We start from the raw sequence: 24,388 nt of genomic DNA, 5'->3' as shown, positions 1-24,388 counted from the left end.
CATCATTTAACTGTCCATTCTGTTAGACTTGTCAATGTGTCTTTTACTGTACCCTGCACAGAATCAGTGCTCAGCATATCTTTTTGGGATGGAGGAGTGGATCTTCATTGTAGTCAAATGGTCTCATTGTTCCTAGACAAGATCAAGCTAATTCTTCCTGTTGAGCTTATATAAAACCTACTTTGTTCTCCCAAACCAGAATGAATCTTATCTTTCTTATGTGCATTACACTTTTGATACTTACAAAGTATGGTCCATGGACCAGCAAAACAAGCAGAATTGGCCTCGGGTAGCTTGTTAGAAATGTATAAATAAAGTATCTCACAATCTCAGGCCTCTTTCCTGACATAGTGTATCAGATGATTTATAGCATATTAATGTTTGAAAAGTACTGCTCTGGTCCACATTGATCTTTTCCTTTCTTGGAACTTTTTATGATGATGGCTTGTATTGTTCATCTTGGCATGTGATCATACACAGTTAATTAATGGCTTACTGTTTATGTATTTTTCCTTTGTCTCTGAGATGGTAATCTGAAGGCTAAAGTGTAAAACATTTGTGTCTTACATAGTTCCAGTGCTTAAAATCCATTACCTTTTTTTAAAAAAAATGTTTTTGTTGAGTTTTAGAGAGAGAGGAAGGGAGAGGAAGAGATAGAAGCATCATGATGAGAGAGAATCACTGATTGGTTTCCTCCTGCATGCCCTGTACTGGGGATTGAGTCTGAAACCCCCGGCATGTGCCCTGACCAGGAATCGAACCCGTGACCTCTTGGTGCATGGGACAACATTCAACTAACTGAGCCATACCAGGGGGCAAAAATCTATTAACTTTTAAATTTTGTTTTCCCTTTTATGTAAAAAGTTGCCTTATTTTTTAAAATTATTAGCTACCTCATCCCTCCTTTATTGGAAGTAAGGTGGAGAATGTTACTAATAAATGAAAAAGCCTGAGTTATATATACTTCTTTTAAAAAATATGTATTTGATTTCAGAAAGAGGAAGGGAGAGGGAGAGAGAATCATTGATTGGCTGCCTCCTGCATGCCCCCTACTGTAGGATCAAGCCCACAACCTGGCATGTACCCTGGCATGTACCCAGCAGTCAAACTGTGATCTCAAGAATGTATGAGAAAGCTAGTATAATCTTTCTAATCTGTCATATTCTAGGAGAAGATTTGTAGCTAAAAGAAATCAATTTAGTAAATAATCTAAAGTTGGAAAAAGGCAACCTTTAGTCTCTGGGTCATACAGATTAACATATTGGGGAAAACAAGGTATATTAAGGGAAGTTAGGGAAGAAGTATTGGTAGGTATTCCTAATTAAGGTAGTTTCCTAACTAAGCCCATCTGACTTTTCCATCGCAGTATGCTTCCAAGATTTGGATAAATCCTGCAGATATTCTGGCCATTGTTTCTTTTCCTTAAGGTCAGAGAGCTTACTGAAATTGAAACCTATTGCCTTTAAAAATATTTTTTCTAACAGGCCTCCTGTGTTCATGGCATGCACATAGTAGTGAATATATCTGATTGCATTTTCTCAAATGGCAAATGAGAACAGGACAGCATTTTACTGAAAACCTCAATATCATCTGTCTTTTGGAGGATTCAGTTTCCTATGATGTGTATGATACTGTCCATAAGGATACCAACGGTGCTTAGTATTGAACATTTTGCTAAGTTGTTCTATCATGGGTCCTTGCTCCAAGTGTTCATCTTTTACTTCTAATCTGGTTTTCAGTATTTGATCCTGTGTTTCTTCATAAGTATGCACAGGATCTGGCCGAGGGATAGGCTTGGTGTGTTCATATGGAATATCCACAGAAGGATGGTAGCAAACTATCATCCTGCCATCAGATGTCAAAGCAAGTTCTACTTTGCAGTTATAGTCATCTGGAGAAGAGTATGTGGATTTATAACAAACAGAATAAAGCTCCATTTTGGATTGGAAATAAATGTTTCAGAATAGTTCTGTTTGATATCGCCCATTTCACTGCTGATACGGCCATGGTGAATCAAGATGCTTATTAGGTGGTATGGAAAAAGATTTGAAGAAAAAATGCTTTTAAAATTTGCTTCTAAGCATACCTATTTTCATCCCTTGATGTCTGCTCACCGCGAGCCCACCCTCTTGCCTCCAGCCTGGCTTCTTATTTCTTGTCACTTTGGCTTCAACTAGTCTCTATAAAATTATAAATTCTGATCTTCTGCTTTATACCCAGGATTTCATGAGTTTGGCTGAGCAACTCGAGGTGTTTTACACCTTGGCAGCATTTTCTGGATTTTTAGCTCAGTTCTAGCCCCAGTATTGGGGAGAAAAGCCTCTACAGAGCATTGGGCTTATAAGTTTGTTTTTGTAAAATATTGAAAGTATGGTACTTGGATATTATTTCATTTGGCAACTTATGAAAAAATATACTCCAAGGCAAAATATACTGAAAACTGTAGTTTTTCTCATAAGCTTCTATTTGTAGATCATTCTATAAAATGGTTATATCCTGTAAAGATTAAGATTTAATAGCAAAGTATAGTATAATTTACACATCCATCTATGTGATGGCAAACTGTATTGTTTCATTAAACCTGAAAGGACTGAAATGGATACTACTTTGTGCCAGAATAGTGTGCTGTATTTTTTTTTTTTATGTTTGTACCAAGCCCAAGCATACAAGAAAAAAAAAATTGATTCAGCAAAATAATGGTAACTCAGTATTAATTTAGTCAAAATACAAAACTTTTTTACTCTTTGAGTCTAAATATCAGCTGTATTTTGGCATACAATTTTAAGATTTATATTCCCCCCAAATAGTACCTAAATGTCAAGGGTATAAAACAAAGACAGCCCTACCTGGTTTGGCTTAGTGGATAGAACTTTGGACCCGGCGGACTGAAGGGTTCGGGGTTCTATTTCGATCAAGGGCACAATGCCCAGGTTGTGGGCTCGATCCCCAGGAGGGGGCGTGCAGGAGGCAGCCGGTCAATGATTCTTACTCATTGATGTTTCTCTCCCTTTCCCTTCCTCTCTGAAATCAACAAAAATATATTAAAAACAAACAAAACCACAAACCATTATTTGTAAGCAAAGTTTGGAAAAATCACAAAAAACACACAACGATAATTAGCTGGATTATAAGCTCATAACAGGAGGTTGGTTAGTACCATTAAGATTTTGGGCTTTACTAAAACAGCATAGTGTTTTTCCTATGCTTTAGTAAATGCCCAGAATTGAAGTTAGCAGGTTAAAGGTTATGCATTTTCTTAAGTGTGTTGCCAAATTGTTCTCCAGAATAGTTGTATATATGGTTCAGTTTACTCCCCCCCCCAGTATTGGAGTGCTGTGCTATTTCTTGGCACTGAAAGTTGTGATTTTCAAAAATCTTTGTCTTTATTTTAAAAATTAACCATGCTTGTTAGTATGCTTATTACAGTGATTCAATTCAGTAAATATTTCTTGTCTGTTAGTGGTAACACCAAGTTACCCAGACTTCTGGTATCATCTTTGATTTTTCATTAGTTTTCCTTGGATTCTCTTGAGGTCACTTATATTTTAATCTTATAACTGTATTGTCTGTACTCTTCATTTCTTGCTCTCCTTTCTGGTTTCAAAACATTTTTATTTGCATATTAAAAAATTGTGCATACCAATAATTAAAAGGATTTTAACCAAAAGAAAATGGCACTCTGGTTACTCTGCATTCTTCAGCCTGCAGGACATCTTGGACCAGCTTGATGTTTACTCTGGATTTCACTGTTGTCCCACCGAGTTTCTTCCTTCACCAACACATGAGTGCTGTTCCTTCCCTGCCAGCCAGACGGGCAGATGGAGAGGCAGGTGCCTCCTCCTTGGTCAGTAGTTCTCTGATGGGAAAAGAGACAGCTCAGTCATTTAAACTTGATGGAACCTCTTTGCATTTTACAAAGTTAAGCAGTTAGAAGAAGAATACAATACTTGTGGAATGTATAGTGCATACTGATGGTGCGTGTACGATTTTCTTGCTTGTTTCTCCTGTTCAGTCATTTCTTTTGAAGGCAGTGGTTTTTTTCTCTCGCATTTCTGTCTTCAATTTTGACTTACCAAATTTCTCAATCTCAGCCATATCAGGTTTGTCAGACATGGTTGCAGAAGAAGTGGAGTGAGGCCGAGAACGAGAGGAGTCAGATCTGCTCAGTGGCTGCTGCCAAGCCTTGGTCTCTTTCCTGAACTATTGGAAAGGCCTCATGTGACTGACTGGCCTTACAGATTCCATTTTGTACTTGACCATCACACACAGTGCTGCTGAATAAATAATCATATTCATATTAAAAGGACAATTGTAGTCCTAGAATGCAAAAACCTGTTGGAAATTCTCACTACACAAAATCAAACTTTATAGCTTGACTTTTAAGATCCTCTTTACCTTTTGCTTTTAGTTGCCAAGAGATGGCTGTAGGTACTGTTTTCAAGTTTGGTTTAAGGGTAGTCTTTGAAACAATTAAAACCAAGATTTTTTTCCTTTGGCTGTAAGAAAACCCCTGTTTTAAATTTTGTGCAGATGTGCCTAATCTTCAGTTTTGTTTCGAACAACCTCATTGGCAAGGGGGAGAATTTCCCCCTCTACTCCGTTTTAGTTTTTTCTAGACTAATTAGTTCTGGACTAATAATAAAGCTAAAAATAAAACAAGACAAGCTACATAGAAAAACTGATTTAATACATGTGCATGGGAGAAATCACAATATGATGCTCAGATCATAAAATGAAGCTCAAAGAAGTGATTGAACCAGGCACCTTTTAATATTTTTTAGACAAACAATTTGTGAAGAATTCACAGGACAAAAAGTTAGTGCTCCTGAGAAAGGAATCTAAGCAAGGTTTGGGTATTAGTGAGGAGTCTGAACAAAGTTTGGGCTTGGGTAGTAAATTAATAAAGTGTTTATAGAAGCTTTGTCTCTGGATCTCTTAGCTGTAGTGATAAGGGTGTTTCTCAGCTCTCCTGGAGCAGGGAGGGCACCTTTCACAGGGGAGATTTATTTCCTGCACTTAAGGAGACAGTGGAGGGTCAAGGTGCTCTTCTGTCACTGGCTGCTTGTCAAGTAACCTTAATTCAAAGTAATCAATATGCCATTAGGGGACATTTTGGGGTGGCCTGTCTCAAGCCCAGCATCCTCTTCAGGAGAAAGAAGGTGAGTAATCACTTCCTGCGATTACTGTGGCATACTTCTTATACTAAAAAACTAAAGCCCTTTTAATTTATTAAACCTATTTAATGAAACAGCCATTACACTAGATACACATGGTACACAAATCAAAAGACGAAAAAGAATACATAGTGAAAACTTTCATTACTGTCTTCAACCACCGTCTTCCCAGAGGCAGTCACGTTACTCTTTAATGTTTCCTTCTGGACCTGTTTTAGGAAGCACTGCTTCCTGTTAAAGAAACAAATAAAAACCAACCCAAGTCACTGAAAGGCCTTTTAGTTATGCAGTGGTCCATGCTTTTTGGTGTGTGTGAGATTGGGGGAGGGCCAAATGGGTGAAGGGAGTCAAAACTATAAACTTTCAGTTATAAAGTAAGTCCTGGGGATCTAATATACTATCGTTAATATTGTAAAGCATATTTGAAAGTTGACAGAGAGCTTAAAAGTTCTTATCACAAGAGAAAATATTGTAACTATATGATCACTTACATGAAGTACCTAAGAAGTTAAACTCATAGAGGTAGAAAGTTAAGGGTAGTTGCCAGGGAATGGGAGCGGGGGAAACGGGGAGTATTGATGGGTATATACTTTCAATTTTTCAGGATTAAAGTTCTAGAGGTCTGTTGCACAACAGTGTGAATATACTTAATACTACTGAACTGTACACAAATTCTTGAGATGGTAAATTTTAAGTTATGGTTAAAAAAAAAGCACTTACATATACAAACTATTGATTTTACAAAGATTTCAGATTTCCGACCAAATTTTTTGGTCTACTAAAATGAGTTCCGATGGAAGCATGTTTCTAGTTGTTGTGTGTCTGAGTTTACTCACGTTTCTAGAGTACTGTGTGTTTGGTTGTGTGTACGTGGGTGCATGTGTATGTTAAGTGAGAAAATAGAAATAATATAGGAAGAGTGGGCCTGGATCACCTGGCTGTTCTCGCTAGGGTCTGCTAGAGTGGCAGGGGCTGGCAGAGGGCGGTGAGGGGCGGTTGGGGACTGCCAGACCGTGCTGAGTGGAGCATGCGGCAGGTGTGGGGGACACACGCGGTGCCTGCTCTGTCAGGATGGGGGAACTGCCCTGCATCTTCCACCTGGGGCTGCTGTAGTTCTTGGTGTGCCCGCCCTCCAATTCAGATATCCATGCTTCTGAATTTAATGAACTAGATGTGTTAGGAAGAAGACAGCTAGTTCATAATAGTTTTGACATTTTTTTGTTTTGTTTGATGGAGGAAAGAAATTTTGTTCCAGCTAAGCCTGTTTAGCACTCTTTTTATTTTAGAAAACTACTTTCCAGCTACGTGTGGGAAAATTTGCAGGTTTATGTTGAGTTGGTAAAGTAAAAACTTAATGTTATGAATTGAACATCATTATCAACGAACATTTAATTGTTTTAATTGCGATTATACATTTGTATGTTTGATTGCATCATTGTAGTTTGTCATGACTGATTTTTATGATGAGAGCAGTGGTATTTTGTTGAATTTCTTGAGGCTACATTGCCTTTCTCCCCCTTTTCCCAGCAATTATTAGTTGATTTAACTTTAAAACTGTGGACTATCAGTGAGCATTAGATCCAAGAGAATAATAAATGAAATATGCTCTTTCAACTGAAATATTGAAGAAGTGATATTGATTAAGTTTATTGGAGCATTGTAACTAATCCCATATGTGTCAGAGCAAAATATCTTTTTCCCCCCATTGAAGTTCCTTAAAATTCTTTCACATCAAAACTTAACAGCAGTGATTTAAATCCTGTTTATTATTTGACTTAGCCAGTTATGAAATGGAACCCCAATCCCACTCGAGTCATAAAATGTGTTAAATTTAAGGCTAATGCTGCTTTCTGCTTTTTGAATTTACATTTTGGCAATAACTACCTTCTTTGTTCAGTGTTAGAAGAAATGATCTAGGCTTAACCAAATAAGAAAACTGCCAAGTTCACAGATCAGTCATTGAAAGATGCCAGAATTAAATGAAAGTCTAGATATTGATTTTACAGAACATGCTAAGGGGAGATTCTGTGACATTACAGTTTCTTTGAGACTAAAATTCTTTTACAGTAATAGCTGTTCTTTGATGGTGACTGATGTGAGAAATTCAGGCTGTGGACCTTACCTCCCAGAATCTATGAAACTGGAATAAAGCCTGCTAGGAATCATGCATCCTGCCCTGACCTCTTCAACTGGTCAGCAACTGGTGTAGTTTGGGGTTTGTCATTTTATTTCAGACTTTTAAGAATCTTCGGAGTGGATTTAGTCTTTATTTTTAGCAAGGATAATGATGTTTATAAGGAAACATATACATATTTAAAATATATATACATACATACAAACACATGTACACACAAATATTTTGAATAAATCAGTTTAATCTCACTTTTGACTTGAATACAGATTTTTAAAATGTCCTAAATCCCTGTAGGTTGATATGACTAATAAATTTTTATAAAAATATAAGTTGGTGTCAGGTGGTTGATTTTTAATAAGCATTTACTAAGTTACATCCTTTGAGGAATAGACTCTGAACGTTGTGGGGAGACAAGTCTCAGTGCCATATCTTGCATATTCTAGTCACTCACTAAATATTTGTTGGATAGATGGTTGGATGAGTGGAGGAGGTTAGATGGAATATTTATTCTAATAATAGTAGTTGTAACTTTTTGCTGAGAATTTAATATGCACTGTGTACTTTGGATGTCTTTTTAATCCTTGCAATAATGCTATAGGTAGTCACTGACTGACTCATCTCTATAGGATTTTCATACCTATTTTAGCTAATAGCATCTCCCTCTAACCAGAGTCTAACAATATTTAATAGGATCATATCTAAAATACTGTTGTGATCACAAAATACTTGATTTTCTTTTTTTATTAGTTTTAGTGGTAAAATGTTTTAATAGTTTCAGCATTTCTTCATCTGTGAGTTTTTAAAAAAGATAACAAGTAGAGTCAGCATTTGCTAGGTACACCATACAGGTTGCAATCTCTGAGCATTCTCAATGAACTCAGCTTTATAAAGGTAGGCTAAAATGATAGATGGTATTATACAATATAAAATTACTTTGTCCCTAATAATTTTACTGGTTTTCAACATCCTTTTTATGTGTATTACAAGGATGGTGGGAAACCCACTGCTTTCCTGGTGAAGATTTATTATCATTAGTTTGCACAAAGTTTGAGTTCATAGTTTGCTGATTTATAATTGGCTTATGTTAGGTTTCTCTTAAACAGATCACTCTGCTTGTTAAAAAACAATCTATATTCCCCTGATAGTGTATACATATACATATTTTCTGGTAATTTGTATATATGTGTGCAGTAGCAAATTTGAATAGTTGAAGTGTAACCATAAAAACAGGAGATTAGAATTTAAAGTCAGCTGTTCTAAAATATGAGCCTTGTGATAGCAAAGGCTTATGTGTTTCAGTTTCATTTTCCCAGGGCCTGGCAGAAGTAACTAGCCTTCAAAGGCACTCAGCAAGTAAATATCTAGATGGATGTATTAAAGAGTGAACAAAAGAATTTGGAAATTGCAGAATTCTGGTGATTCTGGGCGGGGCTTTCAAATATTTCTGTAGTAACTAGTTTTTGTAGACATCATGTTTGATAGAAAATTATTCTAATTTATCAGACAGCATAATTTTTATTTTGGCCAGATTTAAATTGTTCCTTGGTACGTGAAAGTTTTTGATAAGATTTTGGTAGAAAGGTCTTAGTGATTCTGATAAACGTTCCTTTTTAGGGCGGATGGAAGATTTTATTCCTCATGCTTATTAACTCAGATTTTAGGTTTATTGACTTCTGGTATAATTAATTTGGATATTTTAGGTTATTATTTTTATTTATCTTATAATGTCAAGAATACTTTCTGTCTTAGAAGTGACTGTGTTGCTTGTATGTAGCCTTTTTGGAAAAAGCCCCACACTTTAAAAAATAATGTGTTCCTTAGAAATTACAAACTAGTCTGCTTTGCTCTTTCAAATTGTCTGCACTGAATAATAATAATAGGAAAAATTGGTTCTTCTTGAGTAATTTCAGCAGACAGGATATCTGTTTACTATCTTGCAAGTTAGGATTCCTTGCTAAGATCCGCCCAGCCTGAGAATGTGTAAACCTCAAAGCTGGAGATAGTTCTAGAGACAGCTGACCTATTCATAGAACAATACTCTTTGGGGCAAATCAGGTAGGTTAATAAGCATTTAGAGCCGTACTATGACAGTTTGGGAGGTGTAGAAGAAGTTGGTAATTTAAGGTTCTGCTGCTCAGTTTCCATTCCTTTAAGCATAATTTATAGAAAAATCCTTATTTACCCACAGTTTTATAGGATAAAGGAACCTGGTCAGCATTAATACGTAAGCAGTCTTAAATATGGGTCAAGCCATGAAGCCTAAAAGTCTTTGTTATGGGACACTTGAATGCTTCTCAGATGGGTTGCAGCAGCACTTTTCCTCTCATTTCTATACTGTGGAGATTCTTCCAAGGGCTTGAGTACCGCTCATGAGGGGGTGATATTTATGCTTTTATACTAGTAAATAAAATGTTCACTTTTATGCCTGCAATTCTCAGTGTACTCACTTTTCAGCAACACAGGGAGTCTTTTTTTTTAAAAATATATTTTATTGATTTTTTACAGAGAGGAAGGGAGAGAGACAGCGAGTCAGAAACATCGATGAGAGAGAAACATCAATCAGCCGCCTCCTGCACATCTCCCACTGGGGATATGCCCGCAACCCAGGTACATGCCCTTGACCGGAATCGAACCTGGGACCCTTTAGTCTGCAGGCCGACGCTCTATCCACTGAGCCAAACCGGTTCCGGCAACACAGGGAGTCTTAAAACAGGAAAGGAAAGTTGTGTTTCAACCAGTTATGTGCATTGTAATCACCTGAGGAGTTAAAACAGAAAAGGAAGACTGGTCCATACTCATTAAAAGTTAGAATGAAGCCCGGCCAGCATGGCTCAGTGGTTGAGCATCAGGAGGTCATGGTTCCTGGAGGAAGGAACCAGGAGGTCATGGTTTGATTCCTGGTCAGGGCACATGCCCAAGGTTGTGGGCTCCATCCCCTTTAAGGGGTGTGCAGGAGGCAGCCGATCAATGATTCTCTCTCATCATTGATGTTTCTATCTCTCCCTCTCCCTTCCTCTATGAAATTAATAAAAATATATTTTTAAAAAGTTAGAATGAAGTAGAATTTTAGAATAACCTGCAGAATCGAAAACCAAAAATAGGAAGAAACACCCCCCTCCCCCCAAAACAACAACAACAAAAAGAAAAACAACAATATAGGAGTCCCAGCTCAGGTCAATTAACTCTGAGTTTCAGAGGTTGGGTTCAGCATCAGTTTCTTTTTGTTTGTTTTATTTTTTAAATACTGATGACTGTAAGACTCCTCTTCATTTAAGGCTCCTCAGGTCATTTTGATAAGCTGAGAACAAGTGCTGTTCTAAAGTTCCGGAGTATGTGGGGTCATTTGTGACACTTTATAAAACCAAATCTAATATAGGAGCATGTTTTTGTTTTGGATAACTATTAAGCTTTCCCCATATGTCTATTTTTAAGTAAGAACAAAAGCAGCATGGAATCAATAAGATTAATTAAAAGCGTTAGCACTGTTTTATGGATAGAAGCATGTGATTGGTTGGAGGGAGAAAAAAGACATGGAGCAGGACAGAAGGGAACTTCTGTGACAGAACGTGTGGCTTGTGAGAATAGTGCTGGTGATGATTAAAAGCTGCATTGCATTCTTGCAACTAATGGAGGTTTCCTGCTGATGCTACTTGACTTCTAGTGATTAGGGCAGGACAAATTTGACCTCTAGCACCATTCCCTATAGCCGTGATGGCGAACCTATGACACGTGTGTCAGAGGTGACACGCAAACTCATTTTTTTAGTTGATTTTTCTTTGTTAAATGGCATTTAAATATATAAAATAAATAGCAAAAATATGTCATTTTTTTTACTATGGTTGCAAATATAAAAAAAATTTCTATATGTGACACGGCACCAGAGTTAAGTTAGGGTTTTTCAAAATGCTGACATGCTGAGCTCAAAAGGTTCGCCATCACTGCCTATAGTCTTGTCTTACTCCCTCACCCTGTAACTCCACACTGAACTACTCCACGCACAAAGTGCTGCTTCTGCCACCTAGTCACACGGATTTCTTCCAGATCTGTTGCCACTGCATTCTGTTTCAGCCTTCTTATTATAAACACTTATGGGACACTTAAAGTTACTCATTTATTGTGAGCTACTGTAACTAAAAGTACTTTGGGAGTCAGAAGTGAGATCACCTTTCTGATTTAACCTGTACGATAACCTGTTTCCTTATCTGTCAAATAAATGGGAAAATAATATTACTGACTTCATAGAGTGGTTATAAGAATTATTTGAGTCATTGCATGCAAGATAGAGGACTGCTTGACATAACATAAATGATCGATAAATGTTTACCCTTCACCCCTTCAGCAAATGTATTTTGAGTATCTTTCATGTGCCAGCACCTGTGGTAGGCACAGGTGAGTAAAGCATCTCTTCATGAGCAGAACATTGATTCAGTCACTTTTAAGTACCCATAATCTATGGAACATTTTTATGTATACAGTAAATTTCTGGTTATTTACATAGAATATTAAAAGCCCTTCCTGTATGTCAATTAGTTACTTTAGATCAGGGATTTCTTTTGAACATCTCTCAAGTTTGTAATATAATTCCACCACATTATTTTTGAACAAAAGAATTGAGATTTTTAGTGTATGTGAAATAGGAAGGCCATAAAATGTCAGATTGAAGAATGTCAGCTTAGTTTTGATAAAAATGGTATTTTTCCCCTCAGAATGCATTATTTCATCAGACTATATTAAAATGGCAAGATCATATACACTGAGTGGCCAGATTATTATGGCCACCTGAAGTTTGTAGGCAAATTAGCTATAATTTCGCGCTGAAGTTGCTAGAGGGCCAGACCATTATAAATAGGAAAGCAGGTTATTTACCACGACAGTAGAAGTGATTTTTTTTCTGAAGATACGGGTAAACAACGCGATTTAGCAGCCTCAAAGGCTGGTAAACAACCTGCTTCCCTATTTATAATGGTCTGGCCCAGAGGTCCTCAAACTTTTTAAACAGGGGGCCAGTTCACTGTCCCTCAGACCGCTGGAGGGCCGGAATATAGTTTAAAAAAAAACTATGAACAAATTCCTTTGCACACTGCACATATCTTATTTTGAAGTAAAAAAACAAAACGGGAACAAATACAATATTTGTATTTGCATGTGGCCCGCGGGCTGTAGTTTGAGGACCCCTGGACTCTGGCCCTCTAGCAACTTCAGCGCGAAATTGTAGCTAATTTGCCTACAAACATCAGGTGGTCATAATAATCTGGCCACTCAGTGTATACTGTAGTTGGAAATTATTTTAGTGCTCATTATGCTTTTCCTGAAGGCTTTTTATTTTGGACAGCCACAAATGCTAGAGAGAATTCATCGTTAAAGTGGAAAACTTCTTTCCTGAAACGATTATCTGTCCTAAGCTTGCCTTCTAAAACAGTGGTCCCCAACCTTTCGGACCTCGCGGACCACCGGTTGGCAACCTCTGTCCTAAGACACATCCTCTGGTGCCTCAGTATTTGGAAAGTGCTCATTGTGATTGTCCCTACTTGAGAGAAATTTTAATTCATTGAACTTGTCCTCCTCACAGGGTTTTAAGCTTTCTGTCTTATAATTACCCCTTTCTGTGTGTACTTATTCACACTCATTGATTTTGCCAGGTAGTTAAACCACTGTGCTTTTCCCATTTCTCATTTGGGTACTGACTTTTTGGTCATCGTAGAGAACTGAATATAACAGGTCAGCTGTGCTGCAAAATGAGATAATTTCTCTTGGAGCACTGTACTTCTGTTGATGCTGATAAAAGTTGCATTGGCTATGGGCAGGCATATCAAGTTGCTGTGCTGTTTGTTTACATTGCCCCTCCTTCAATCCCTTTAAAATTCATTTCTGTTAAATTGAGGCAGTTTTTAAATAGAAGACTTTTTGTTTGTTTTTAAATTTGTAGTCACACAAGGATATTTTCCCACTGATTGATTATTTATTTATTTACTTATTTTAGAGAGAGTGAAGGGGAGGGAGGAGGGGGAGAGTACTATTCAAAGTGCTTTACATATATTAAGCACCTCATATATATACATATATTCGTGCACCTGTGGGGTCCTTCGGCATGGCCTGGGAGGATCGGGCCAAAACCAGCTCTCTGACATCCCCCAGGGGGTCTCAGATTGCAAGAGGGTGGTTCTCGGGTGACGCACTCCCGAATCAGGCTCTCTCCTCTCTGGTTCTGGGTGTGTCATTCGAGAACCTCAGCTGCCAAGTCACCACAGCTGGGCAGCTCCTGCACTGAGCGTCTACCCTCTGGTGGTTAGTGCGTTTCATAACTACGGGTCAGAGTGTGTGCCCCCTGGTGGTCATTGCGTGCCATAGCTACCGGTCGGACGGTCACTTAGGCTTTTGTATATATAGATGGTTACTGTTACTGTGAACTTTTAATTGTCCAATGGAACAGTACCCCATATTTATGGAAATATTACAGGAAATATAATAATTGTTTATCCTTAGAGGTTATTTGGTGTATCTTTCTGGTTGAGGAAAATTAGGTAGTCCTGGAGTGTTGGTTTTTGCTTTGTGTTCTGTTGCCAGTCAGGTCCCTCTTTGTTTTATGTTCCTGTTGGTGCTTCCTCTGACTAGTGAGATGCTCTGTTCAGGAACCATCTTGAGATGTTGAGAACTTGTAAGAGGAATAGTTCTGCTTTCAGACATTCAGATAATTGAAGTCTTTATTTCTGTCTTATTGATGGTTCTGTCAGGAAGTTAATGGGATCACTTCCTCTGTAATAACCTCAGGTCGAGGTGATATTGTTTGATTAGACTGAACGAACTCCTGGATGCCAGATCCTCAGGGAGCCTTGACCTGAAAGGCTTGATTGCTGCATGAGGATATTTTTGACATGTCTTCAAACTCGAGGCGTTTCAGATGTACAATTAGACTATGTGTACTTTATTGTTTGTGTAAGGGTAAAGGAAATGATTGGAAAGAAATTTGGTTAGTCCTATTATATAATTTTGTGGTTTTTGAAACCCACTAGTATGATTTATTTTTTCTTTGAAATAAAGGAAATGTAACTATAAGAATGGTATTTAAGCTCGTTTCTGTGTTTTCTTTTAGGTGGTATTAAAGATAATCAAACATTATCAAGAAGAAGGACAAGGCACTGAGGTGGTTCAAGGAGTGCTTTTGGGCCTGGTTGTAGAAGATCGGCTTGAAATCACCAACTGCTTCCCTTTCCCCCAGCACACAGAAGATGATGCTGACTTTGATGAAGGTAAGCATACTCATCTCAAATGTGTCTTTGCAGTACACACAGATGGTTATTAATATAATTCCCACTATAACATTTGATTTTAATACAATTAATAATCTATCAGGGTGGCCTAGTTCACTTGATGTCTGAGATTTTTTAAAAAATTATATAAATTCTCTGAAATGAGGATGTATATAAAAAACTTTATTGGTTTGGCCTGTACTTGGAATTTGTGATTCTTATTTTAGTAGTTTGGATAGGAGCTTTACATTGTGAAGCACAGGGATCATCATTATGTGTCCATCCATTTTTTTCTATGGTATTTTGACAATGTTTATGAAGAGATGAGCTGAGCTCTCTGTTTCAGAAAGATTCTTTTCGAGCATTTCAGTTTTGTGTTACAGGTATAATTGCTTTGTTGGCAAAGGCTAATAGTTAAAAACTCACCAAAGGCCAAGGGTGATAATCTAAAGATTTTTAAAAAATCTAGTGGAAAATAATCTCCCTGACAATAATGTTGAATATCTTTTCATATGTTTCTTGGTTATTTGCATGACTTCTTTGGAGAAATGTTTATTCAAGTTCTTTGCTCATTTTATAGGAGTTTTTTTTTGTTCTTGAGTTGAATGAATTTTTTTTCTGTTGCAAAATATTAATGCCTTATCATATATATGGTTTGCAAATATTTTCTCCCATTTCATAGATTGTTTTTTCATTCTGTTGTTTCCTTTGCTGCATAGAAGCTTCTTAGTTTCATGTAATTCAACTTATCTATTTTTGCATTTGGTATACTATTTAAGAAATCATTGCAAGACCAATGTTATGATGCTTCTTCCCTTTATTTTTTTCTAGGACACTTATGCTAGTATTAGAGGCCCAGTGCATGAGATTCATGCACTGGGGTGGGGGGTGGGGTCCCTCAGCCCAGCCTGTGCCCTCTTGCAGCAGTCTGGGACCTCTCAGGGGATGTCCGCCTGCTGGCTTAGGTGGTATTAAAGATAATTCCTCTCACAGTCTGGGACCCCTCACTTCGTACTGCCCACCTGCAGCAGATGTGTGAGAGGCCACCGCCGCTGCACTCGCCACCCGTGAGCCTGGCTCTCTGCTCCTTAGTGCTGTCTCAGAGGCGGGAGAGGTTCCCGCCACTGCTGCTGGGCTCGCCAGCCATGAGCCCAGCTTCTGGCTGAGCGGCGCTCCCACGGAGTGCACTGACCACTCTGCGTTGAGCATCTGTCCCCTGGTGGTCAGTGCACGTCATAGTGACCGGTTGTTCCGCCATTTGGTCGATTTGCATATTACTCTTTTATTATATATGATTATACCATTTTGGTTGCTGTTGCTTTGTAATATGTTTTGAAATCAACAAGTGTGAGACCTCCATATTTCCCCCCTCCCCCCAAATTTTCCTATTGTATGGGTATATCCCGGAATAGAATACTTTTACATGCTATTTTAAGTTATGCTAAAAACCCATTGTTTTGCTTACTGCTTTTCCTTTATTTTGTGCCAGCTCAAACTATTATCTTCAGGGAATGATTTTTTTGTTGTTGAGCAAGCACTGGGCTAGCACTTGATGTTTATTTTTATTTATTTATTTTAAAAAATACGTTCTTTATTATTCTTTTTAGAGAGAGGGAGGGAGAGGAAGAGGGAGAGGGAGGAACATTGATGTGAGGGAGAAATATTCATTGATAACCTGGGTATGTGCCCTGACTGGGAATCAAACCTGAGACCTTTCTGTGCACAACGCTCAACCAACTGAGCGACGCTGGCTGGGGCAATGTTTATTTTCCCATCGATTTCTACCTCCCTGTGTAGGAAGCACGTGCCTTGGCTTCATTTTATAGGTGAGGAAACTGAGGCCCAGAGAAGGGACAACCTTCTCAAGGCTTTGCAAGCACCAACTGGCCCACCAGCTTCAGGGAAGGATCTTTTCTTCTGTCTTCTCCCTTATTGAAAGTAAAATACTCACCAACTACTTCATAATTTTAGTGATTATGTATTTTGAGTTGCTTACCTTTTTCTTCTTTTTTTAAATTAAAAATTTTGTTTTTGTGCCTCAGGTAAAGCATACATTTTAAATCTATGATCCAACAGTGAGGTGTTTTAAATTAGGGGTTGGCAAATTAGAATTCTTGGACCTACTTTTACATGTAACATTTTATTGGAACACTGTCATGTCCATTCATTTCTGTATTTTCTGTGGCTGTGTGCCTGTTACAGTGGGGTAGTTGAGTACTTGAGAAAGACCATATGGGCATCAAGCCTGAATTTTATAGGTCTGACCCTTTAAGAAATATTGACCAGCCCCTTTTTTATATATAGTTTTTTCTTCTTTTCCCTCATTAGGTTGAAGAATAAAGTAGTAGTTCTCTCTTTTCATCACAAATTGATGACCTTTTGTTTGTTGTTTATTTCTTCTACATGTTTCCCTTAACATTGACTGAGTTCAGAATGTATTGTGGGCACTGTAATTAAAATGTTGCTATTACTGGATGTTTGTTTCACTGGTACATCTGGAAAGTATAAGAATAGGTAGTGTTTGCTTTAATTTAAATCCTTTTTGCCTTTAAGAAAACCCCCATATGTTGAATTGCTGCTGCTTAGGGGAACTGTCTATATACGTATATATAATAGGGAAGAAAGGCAATGAATTCATGGTTGCAGACTTGTGATCAGATATTGTGGAAAGGAAATGGTGTGAGGTCTATAAACTTGGGTGGGAATCGAAGCTCTTTACTTATTAGGATCTGTATGACACTGAATAATTACACTTCTGATCAGATTTTTTTTCTGACTTCGTAATATCCTTCATTGATTTAGTACATATTGTTCTTACTGAGTACTGGAAACATAGCTGAAGGATAATTTCCTTATAAGATTATTAACATTTTGGAGAGTGCTACCTTAGATTATGTTCAATAGATTGATCAAAATCAAGGAAACTTGGGGCATGAAGCTTTTCTCTTTTTGTTTCTGCCATGAATTCACATTTTGTTGTTGAACATGTGATAAACTCTCCTTTGAGTGGTTTAAATCTTGGATACACTTTTATATAACAGAATTAACTTTTCCAGTTGCAAGTAAAATAACTTGCTCACATTAGAAAATATAGGCTTAAAAAAATGAGGAGAAAAACTCATATTAAAATTCCCATTAGGGGGCACTATTATCAAGCTTAGGAGAAGTAGAGACTAATTTGTTTTCTCAGACATGCAACCTGAGGCTTGCTAAAAGGGAAAAATATTTTCATCTGATAAGATTCAGATACTGTTTTATACAACTGAATTCCTTAAATATGTTATAAAGTGCACTGAATTAAACACAGATCCAATAACTCACTGTCTTGTTTTTCAGCAGACTAAATCAATTTAATATTGCAGGTGATATAGGAAGCCTACTTTATTCTGCATCAGAGCCAAATCCATAATTTTCATATTTGGAGTGGACCAATTTTTTATTTTGCTTTCTTTAAGTCAGCCCAAAGGATGATCCTTGACTTTAAATAAGTTTCCTTCCAAAATGAAGCATGTATTTTACTACGAAAAAATGCAGTTAGGGGAATGAGTTGATGTCTTATTCAGATAGTATTAACGTGTGCAAGATTTGTAATTACTAAAATAATTCCACACAATGAAGTAATATATATGCAAAAATATATAAAATGAACAAAGTAGCTTTTTCCTTTTTAGGTACTTGAAAATTATTTATTTATTTTTTTTAACTAAATTTGGTGTTAGAGTAAGAAATACTGCTGACTGCTGTACATAATTATTTTATTAAGCTTCCAAAAGAAAAGCAATGGTGAAGAGTCTTAAACAGATTTTCAAAGGCTAAAATGTGAGTTGGCAAAAATGTAATTAAAATAAAATGTATTCAGCGTAATTTTTCACAGCATAGGTGTTGTTTTTTGTATCACAGGGTTCAGCGAGAGAAGGTTTGTGTAGTTATATTATTTGCAATACTTTCTATATAAGTAAGTTATATTTTAAGTTGGAAAAAATCTCTGCTTAATTACTTGCTTCCTGAAGACTCACCTTTCTTAGTTTGCCTGCAATCCACACCCAGTGCAAAACTGCTTGAAACATAGCTGATGCTTACTATTTTGGCTTTGTATTGCTTTTGAGTTCAGCGAAGTGTTGAATCAGGATAGAGAAAGCTTTTCATATTTTTTTAGACAGATGGGTACATTTTGTGAAAAGACATGATGTTTACTTATTATTTTGTATTATCTTCTATCTGTATGGATCAGTGAGCATTGTGATCTGTTTGACAGAATCTTTTTTTTTTAATCCTGTTTCTGGTCCTGTCAGGTTGCTCAGTTGGTTAGAGTGTTGTCCCCATATACCAAGGTTGCAGGTGTGATCCCCAGTCAGGGCACATACAAGAATCAACCAATGAATGCGTAAATCAGTGGGACAACAAATCGATGTCTGTCTGTCTGTCTGTCTGTCTCTCTTTCTCGCCCTCCCTTTTACTCTCTGAAATTAATAAATAGAAAATTTTAAAAATTCTGTTTATTTTATTGCATTTTTATAAAAAAGCTTTTCTTGGAAGAAATAATGGATAAATTGGATAGTTTTGGAGTGTTTTAAAACATACTGGATAAGTAGGAACATGTTTACTTTGTGACCTCAAATCATTAAGTTAGAGGTATGATAAAATGGTTCAAATATCTCAGAAAAAATATCTTAGTAATTCATTTCAGCTTTTTCCAGCAAATTACATATGAGTAGGTGGTGAAAAAGATACAAAGGTGAGAAATTCTGGTTACTGCTTTGAAAGATTTTAACTGGGGGAGACAAGTATGTAAATAAAGAATTGGGAAACAGAATTGATACAAGTCTAGAGTGAGGAAAGAAACAAAAAATGATGGGGATATGCAGCTATGAGCTACTAATTCTTCTTGGAGTGCCTTGGGGGGGGGAGGAAGGGGGTAAAGTGTGATTTTGAAGGTGAATGTCAATTGTATTTTTAAGTATTTTTTTAAGGAAGTTATGTCTTGTGAGATATGTATAAATATTCCCATTTCTAGTCCCTCAAATAACACAGTCATCTCTAGAAATAAAGAATAAACTCTGTAATATAGATTCAACTTGTCATTCTTACTGTTGAGATAACTTTTTTGACAGTATTTTTCAAATTTGTTGCCGATTTTATACCCAGTATAAAAGTTGTTTTCTAGGTCTGGGCTCTTGATCTATGAAGGGACTCATGACAAGAACTTAGTAACATGTTTATACAAACTTTGGACCCATGCTGCACTTAGCTGTATTTAAATATTTAGTATATATACTTAATAAAATTTAAATACTTAATAAAATACATGTATTTCATTTAAAATGAAACATTGTGTAGGCCAGTAACTGGAGAGAACCTGTACACTGAATTAGGCTATAATTCTGGAAACTGATCTCTGTTGTTTTTCATTATATTATTTTGAAAATGTTAAATCATTCACATTTAATGATTTATCATAGGGCAATGAACTTTAGACTATTGCTTGCTTAACTTATTTTGATTGATTTAAAACTAACTTAGAACCTTAAACTTACTTTGTATGATCAGTTTTTGGTCTACTAAGGTGATTAGAATACAAGAAGTAAAATCCAAATATGAAGCATCAACTCCAGTATTTTTATGCTTTTTGGTTCTTTTTTTGGGTGTCTTAAGATAAGAGTAGGAACAAAGTCTAGCTTCATTTTGAAAGCTTGGAAACTATTTTTGCGTTTACTTCATGTTTTAAAACTTAGGGTTTTCTTTTTTTAAATGAGTTTAGAAACTCACAAACTCACAGTGCATGGAAGGATATACTACTGAAAATGTGGTCAAGGTAAAGAATTTTCTGCTTAAAGAAATTAAAGTGCTTTACACTATACCTTCCCTTGGTCCCTAAAGCGTAAGTGCTATGGTTTGGAAAGAAGCCAAGTAAAACCTGTTCAAATTTTGTGCAGACTTAAAGTAATACTTTAAGATTTGAAAATTACAGGTGGCTATAGTACTTAAATAGTATTTAAAATTCCTAAGTTTCCCAAGTCTAAAAATGTAATACTTAAATTACTATTCCCAGGGGTTAAATTTTAATTAAATAAAAATTGTCCTAGTTTTGAACAACAACATTATGTATAGATAATTGAATTTACTTCTAAACTTTAAGATAATAACCATTAAAAACGAACAGTTTGGCACTAATTAAAATGTCAGAAAGCCAGTTACAGTGTGTGACCAAAGATCTTTGCTATTTCTGTTTCTTTTTTTTCTTCAAAAATTGTTCTAACCAACACAATTTAAGCTTGCTTTCTACCTTACCCAGAAGTGCTACCAAGCTCCACTCCCCAATTAAATACATCAACTAATGTGCAACTTTTGTAGATTGATAGGTTAATTATAATGAAATATGATGTTATGTTGTCAATACTGAGTTTTCCAAAGTGCCCTTTATATTAAGAGTGGTACTTTAGTACGCTAACGAAGTATTCTCTTTGTTTTATATTTCTCACTAGGTGAAAATTTCGTATCTCTTGAAACTTTCACCTGTTTGAAATTACTCTTCATGGTTTACCTATTATTAGTTTCAGAGGTGTTTTAATACCTTTATCTCTATTTCACCGTGAGGACTTTTTGCTGTTTTTTAAATTTGTATTTATTTATTTATTTTTAAGGGGAGAATGATTATTTTTATTTTCTTTTTAAAATATATTTCATTGACTTTTTTACAGAGAGGAAGGGAGAGGGATAGAGAGTTAGAAACATTGATGAGAGAGAAACATCGATCAGCTGCCTCCTGCACACCCCTTACTGGGGATGTGCCCGCAACCAAGGTACATGCCCTTGACCGGAATCGAACCTGGGACCCTTGAGTCTGCAGGCTGACGCTCTATCCACTGAGCCAAACCAGTTAGGGCTGCTGTTTTTTTTAATCAGTAATTTTTCTGAGTACATTTTAGATGCTTTCTGATATATTTGAAAACAAAGGCAATATTTATTTTGACTTAAGTAACAATAGAATGGCATAGGTTTATAATGCAACCCTGCATCTCCACCCTACCCTCATCCCCATTCACGTTCACCCTTTGTTTTCTCTAATATTTAACCTACGGGCACTTTACTATACATAAAGAAACCCTTTCTTCCCTGCTTGATTGGTGGAGGATCATAATATTATTCCAGTGGTCTTTGCAGAAATGTACCGGTCTTGTTTCTGTTTTGCAGAATTGGGCAGGAGATACCTTGTAGAGACATCTTTTGGGGACAGGTTTATAACCCCCACCAGTAATTGGCTGTAAGAGCCTGGCAGCACAGTCCTGTGTGGGGCTCTGGACTTGTGGCATGCTGTTAACCACAGCAGGCAGCAGTGGCCGCAGCAGCCCCGTTCCACAAGTACCAGTTGTCCCCAAGCCACTATAGCTTCTAGGTTCATCTGCTCTCACTTTTCACCTTTTCTTTTCTTTATTCCTTTGTTATCTATTCATTAAATCAATATTTCTGTGGGAACTACGTGCCAGGCATTTCTGCTGGTCATAGCATACCTATGTCTCTGCTAAGGCTGTTTTTTGAAGTGTTCATTATTTAAACAACTTAGCTATTCTAAGCAGTATATTTGTATAGAAACATAGGAAGATTTGTTAGCACATTATGTTAGTGAAGTCAGATTATTAGTATAAAGTGGAGATTATGCAGCTATTCAGGTGAAACATTTTTGTGTAGTTGGAGAATAATTTGATTTACAAATGTATATATGCAAATCTATACATTTCAAAGTTTGCAATTCAAAGTGATTCCATTGCTTTGTAAAGTAATTTTGTTTCTAAAAATTATTCATCATGTTTTCATTTTCATATTAGGAATATTTTGTTTTTATTTTTTAGCTCACTTGGCAGTGACTCCCAAAAGTTTAAAGTTTCTTTGTCAGTAATTGAATTTGTAAGTAAATGTACTCAGTATTTAAAGTATATTACCAAAATTCTTAAGGTAATATGAATTATTTCTACTTAATTTTATTTTAAATTTATTATTATTTTTTTAATCCTCACTCGAGGACATGCCTAAAGAGAGGAAGGAAGGGGGGTGGGGCGGGACGAGAAGACACTTGCCTAAAGATAGGGGAGGGGAGTAGAGGGGAGGAAAAGAGAGGGGAAGGAGGAGAGGGCAGGGGAGAGGAGGAGAAACAGTGATCTGTTGCCTTCTGTATGGTCCCCATCTCCCTGACTGGGGACTGAACCTACAACCCAGATGTGTGCCCCTACCCAAATGGAACTGGCAGCCTTTCGGTGCACAGGGTGATGCTCAATCAACTGAGCGACTCTGTCCAGACTTTGCTTACTTTTACAGTTTCTTCTTTTCTTCCTCTTACCACTCCCACCATTACTACCCAGATAAAACAAAAACATTAAAGGGATTCAGTGCTAGAAGAGAGTGAAAGGTTGTGTGAAATGAGGTAATGTAATACCTTGATGGATATTAGCCTTTTCTCTGGTGATAAAATGGGGCATGGGATGGTATAGACATAACATGAACTATAAAGATCACTGTAAGCCTTAACTCGCTTACTTTCCTGCTCTTTAGAAGATACTTGACATAACTAACAGAGAGATTGATGTTTTGTCACAATCCAGATTTGTGTTTACAAATTGTCTCCTCAAACTATGGGCAATCTGGTAAAAAATTATAGTAGCCAGTTCTGTATATATGGACATGGTGTCTGCACACATATACCATTATAGCTCTCATTGAGAAAATTCCTAAAATCATTCATATATACACAGATCTTGCAAACTTTCTGAAAGGTATAATAGGAAGGAAATTTAGACTGAGTTCAGGCGAAAGTTCTCTTAAAGTTGGCTAACCACTGATTGTAACAATGGGTCTCTCCAGCCTCAGTTTTCACTTTTGCGGAGTAAACCACAATAGGAACTTCCGTGATTCCTTTTATACTAAGAGTGTGTGTGTGTGTGTGTGTGTTCTAATTGATTTCAGAGAAGAAGGAGAGGGAGAGAGAGAGAGAAACAACAATGATATGAGAGAATCATTGATCGACTGCCTCCTGCACATCCTGCACTGGGGATTGAGCCAACATCCCAGGCATGTGCCCTGACTGGGAATTGAACTGTTATCTCCTGGTTCACAGGTTGACACTCAACCGCTGAGCCATGCTGACTGGGCTGTGATTCTTTTTTATTTTATCTTCACCTGAGAACATGTTTATTGATTTGAGGGAGAGAGAGATGTGAGAAACATCGATTGGCTGCCTCTGATATGTGCTCCGACTGTGATCGAACCCATAGCCTTTTGGTGTATGGGATGATGCTCCAACCAGCTTAGCCACTCGGCCAGGATGGAACTTCTGTAATTCTTTTAGCAGGTGGGAAACTGAGGCCCAGATAGGCCCAACTCTAAAATTAGTGGCAAATCCTGAACTAGAAACCCTGCAATTTAGAAGAGTTGTCAGTAATCCCAGTATTTTGTCAAAATCACTGAGTGAGTGATACAGATGCCTGCAGTTGTGACTTGTAGGTATGATATATTAACTTAAAAGGCTACTTTTTGGTGTTATCATTTAGTATCAGCACAGTTGGAATTAAATGATTGTTAAATTTAAGACTGGACTTAAGAGAGTTTCCTAAGTTTGAATGTATATACACCAGATATTAAATAAAAATAAAGGGCAATTCTAGTTTTCAGTTCAACAGAAATTAGTGGTAGTTAAGTATAAATAGTCAGCTCAGATACTCTAAACCCAATTATATACTGCAAGTTAACACAGCTTCTGGTTTTTTGTTACATGGAATAAAGAAACTAATTGAAAATGTAGATTGATCTGGGTAGGTTCAGGAGAAAAGTGTATTCTTATTAAA

General features: G+C 36.8%; 1 protein-coding gene and 1 pseudogene across 2 annotated transcripts in view; one reads left to right on the top strand and one right to left on the bottom strand.

Annotated features, from left to right (window-relative positions):
• EIF3H (eukaryotic translation initiation factor 3 subunit H) overlaps nt 1-24,388 on the top strand; it is an 87,739-nt gene that overhangs the window by 1,830 nt on the left and 61,521 nt on the right. For both annotated transcript variants that reach the window (XM_036338109.1, XM_036338108.1), the window contains exon 2: nt 14,399-14,555. In XM_036338109.1, coding sequence (XP_036194002.1) covers nt 14,399-14,555 — 157 coding nt within the window. The remainder of the gene's footprint in view (nt 1-14,398; nt 14,556-24,388) is intronic.
• On the bottom strand, nt 1,512-2,041 carry LOC118670739 (annotated as a pseudogene).

This window comes from Myotis myotis, unplaced genomic scaffold (genome assembly GCF_014108235.1).
Source record: "Myotis myotis isolate mMyoMyo1 unplaced genomic scaffold, mMyoMyo1.p scaffold_m19_p_16, whole genome shotgun sequence".
In the NCBI taxonomy this organism is placed as follows: domain Eukaryota; kingdom Metazoa; phylum Chordata; class Mammalia; order Chiroptera; family Vespertilionidae; genus Myotis; species Myotis myotis.
Note: the sequence above shows the minus strand (reverse complement) of the source record. Positions and strands in the feature narration are given on the sequence as shown.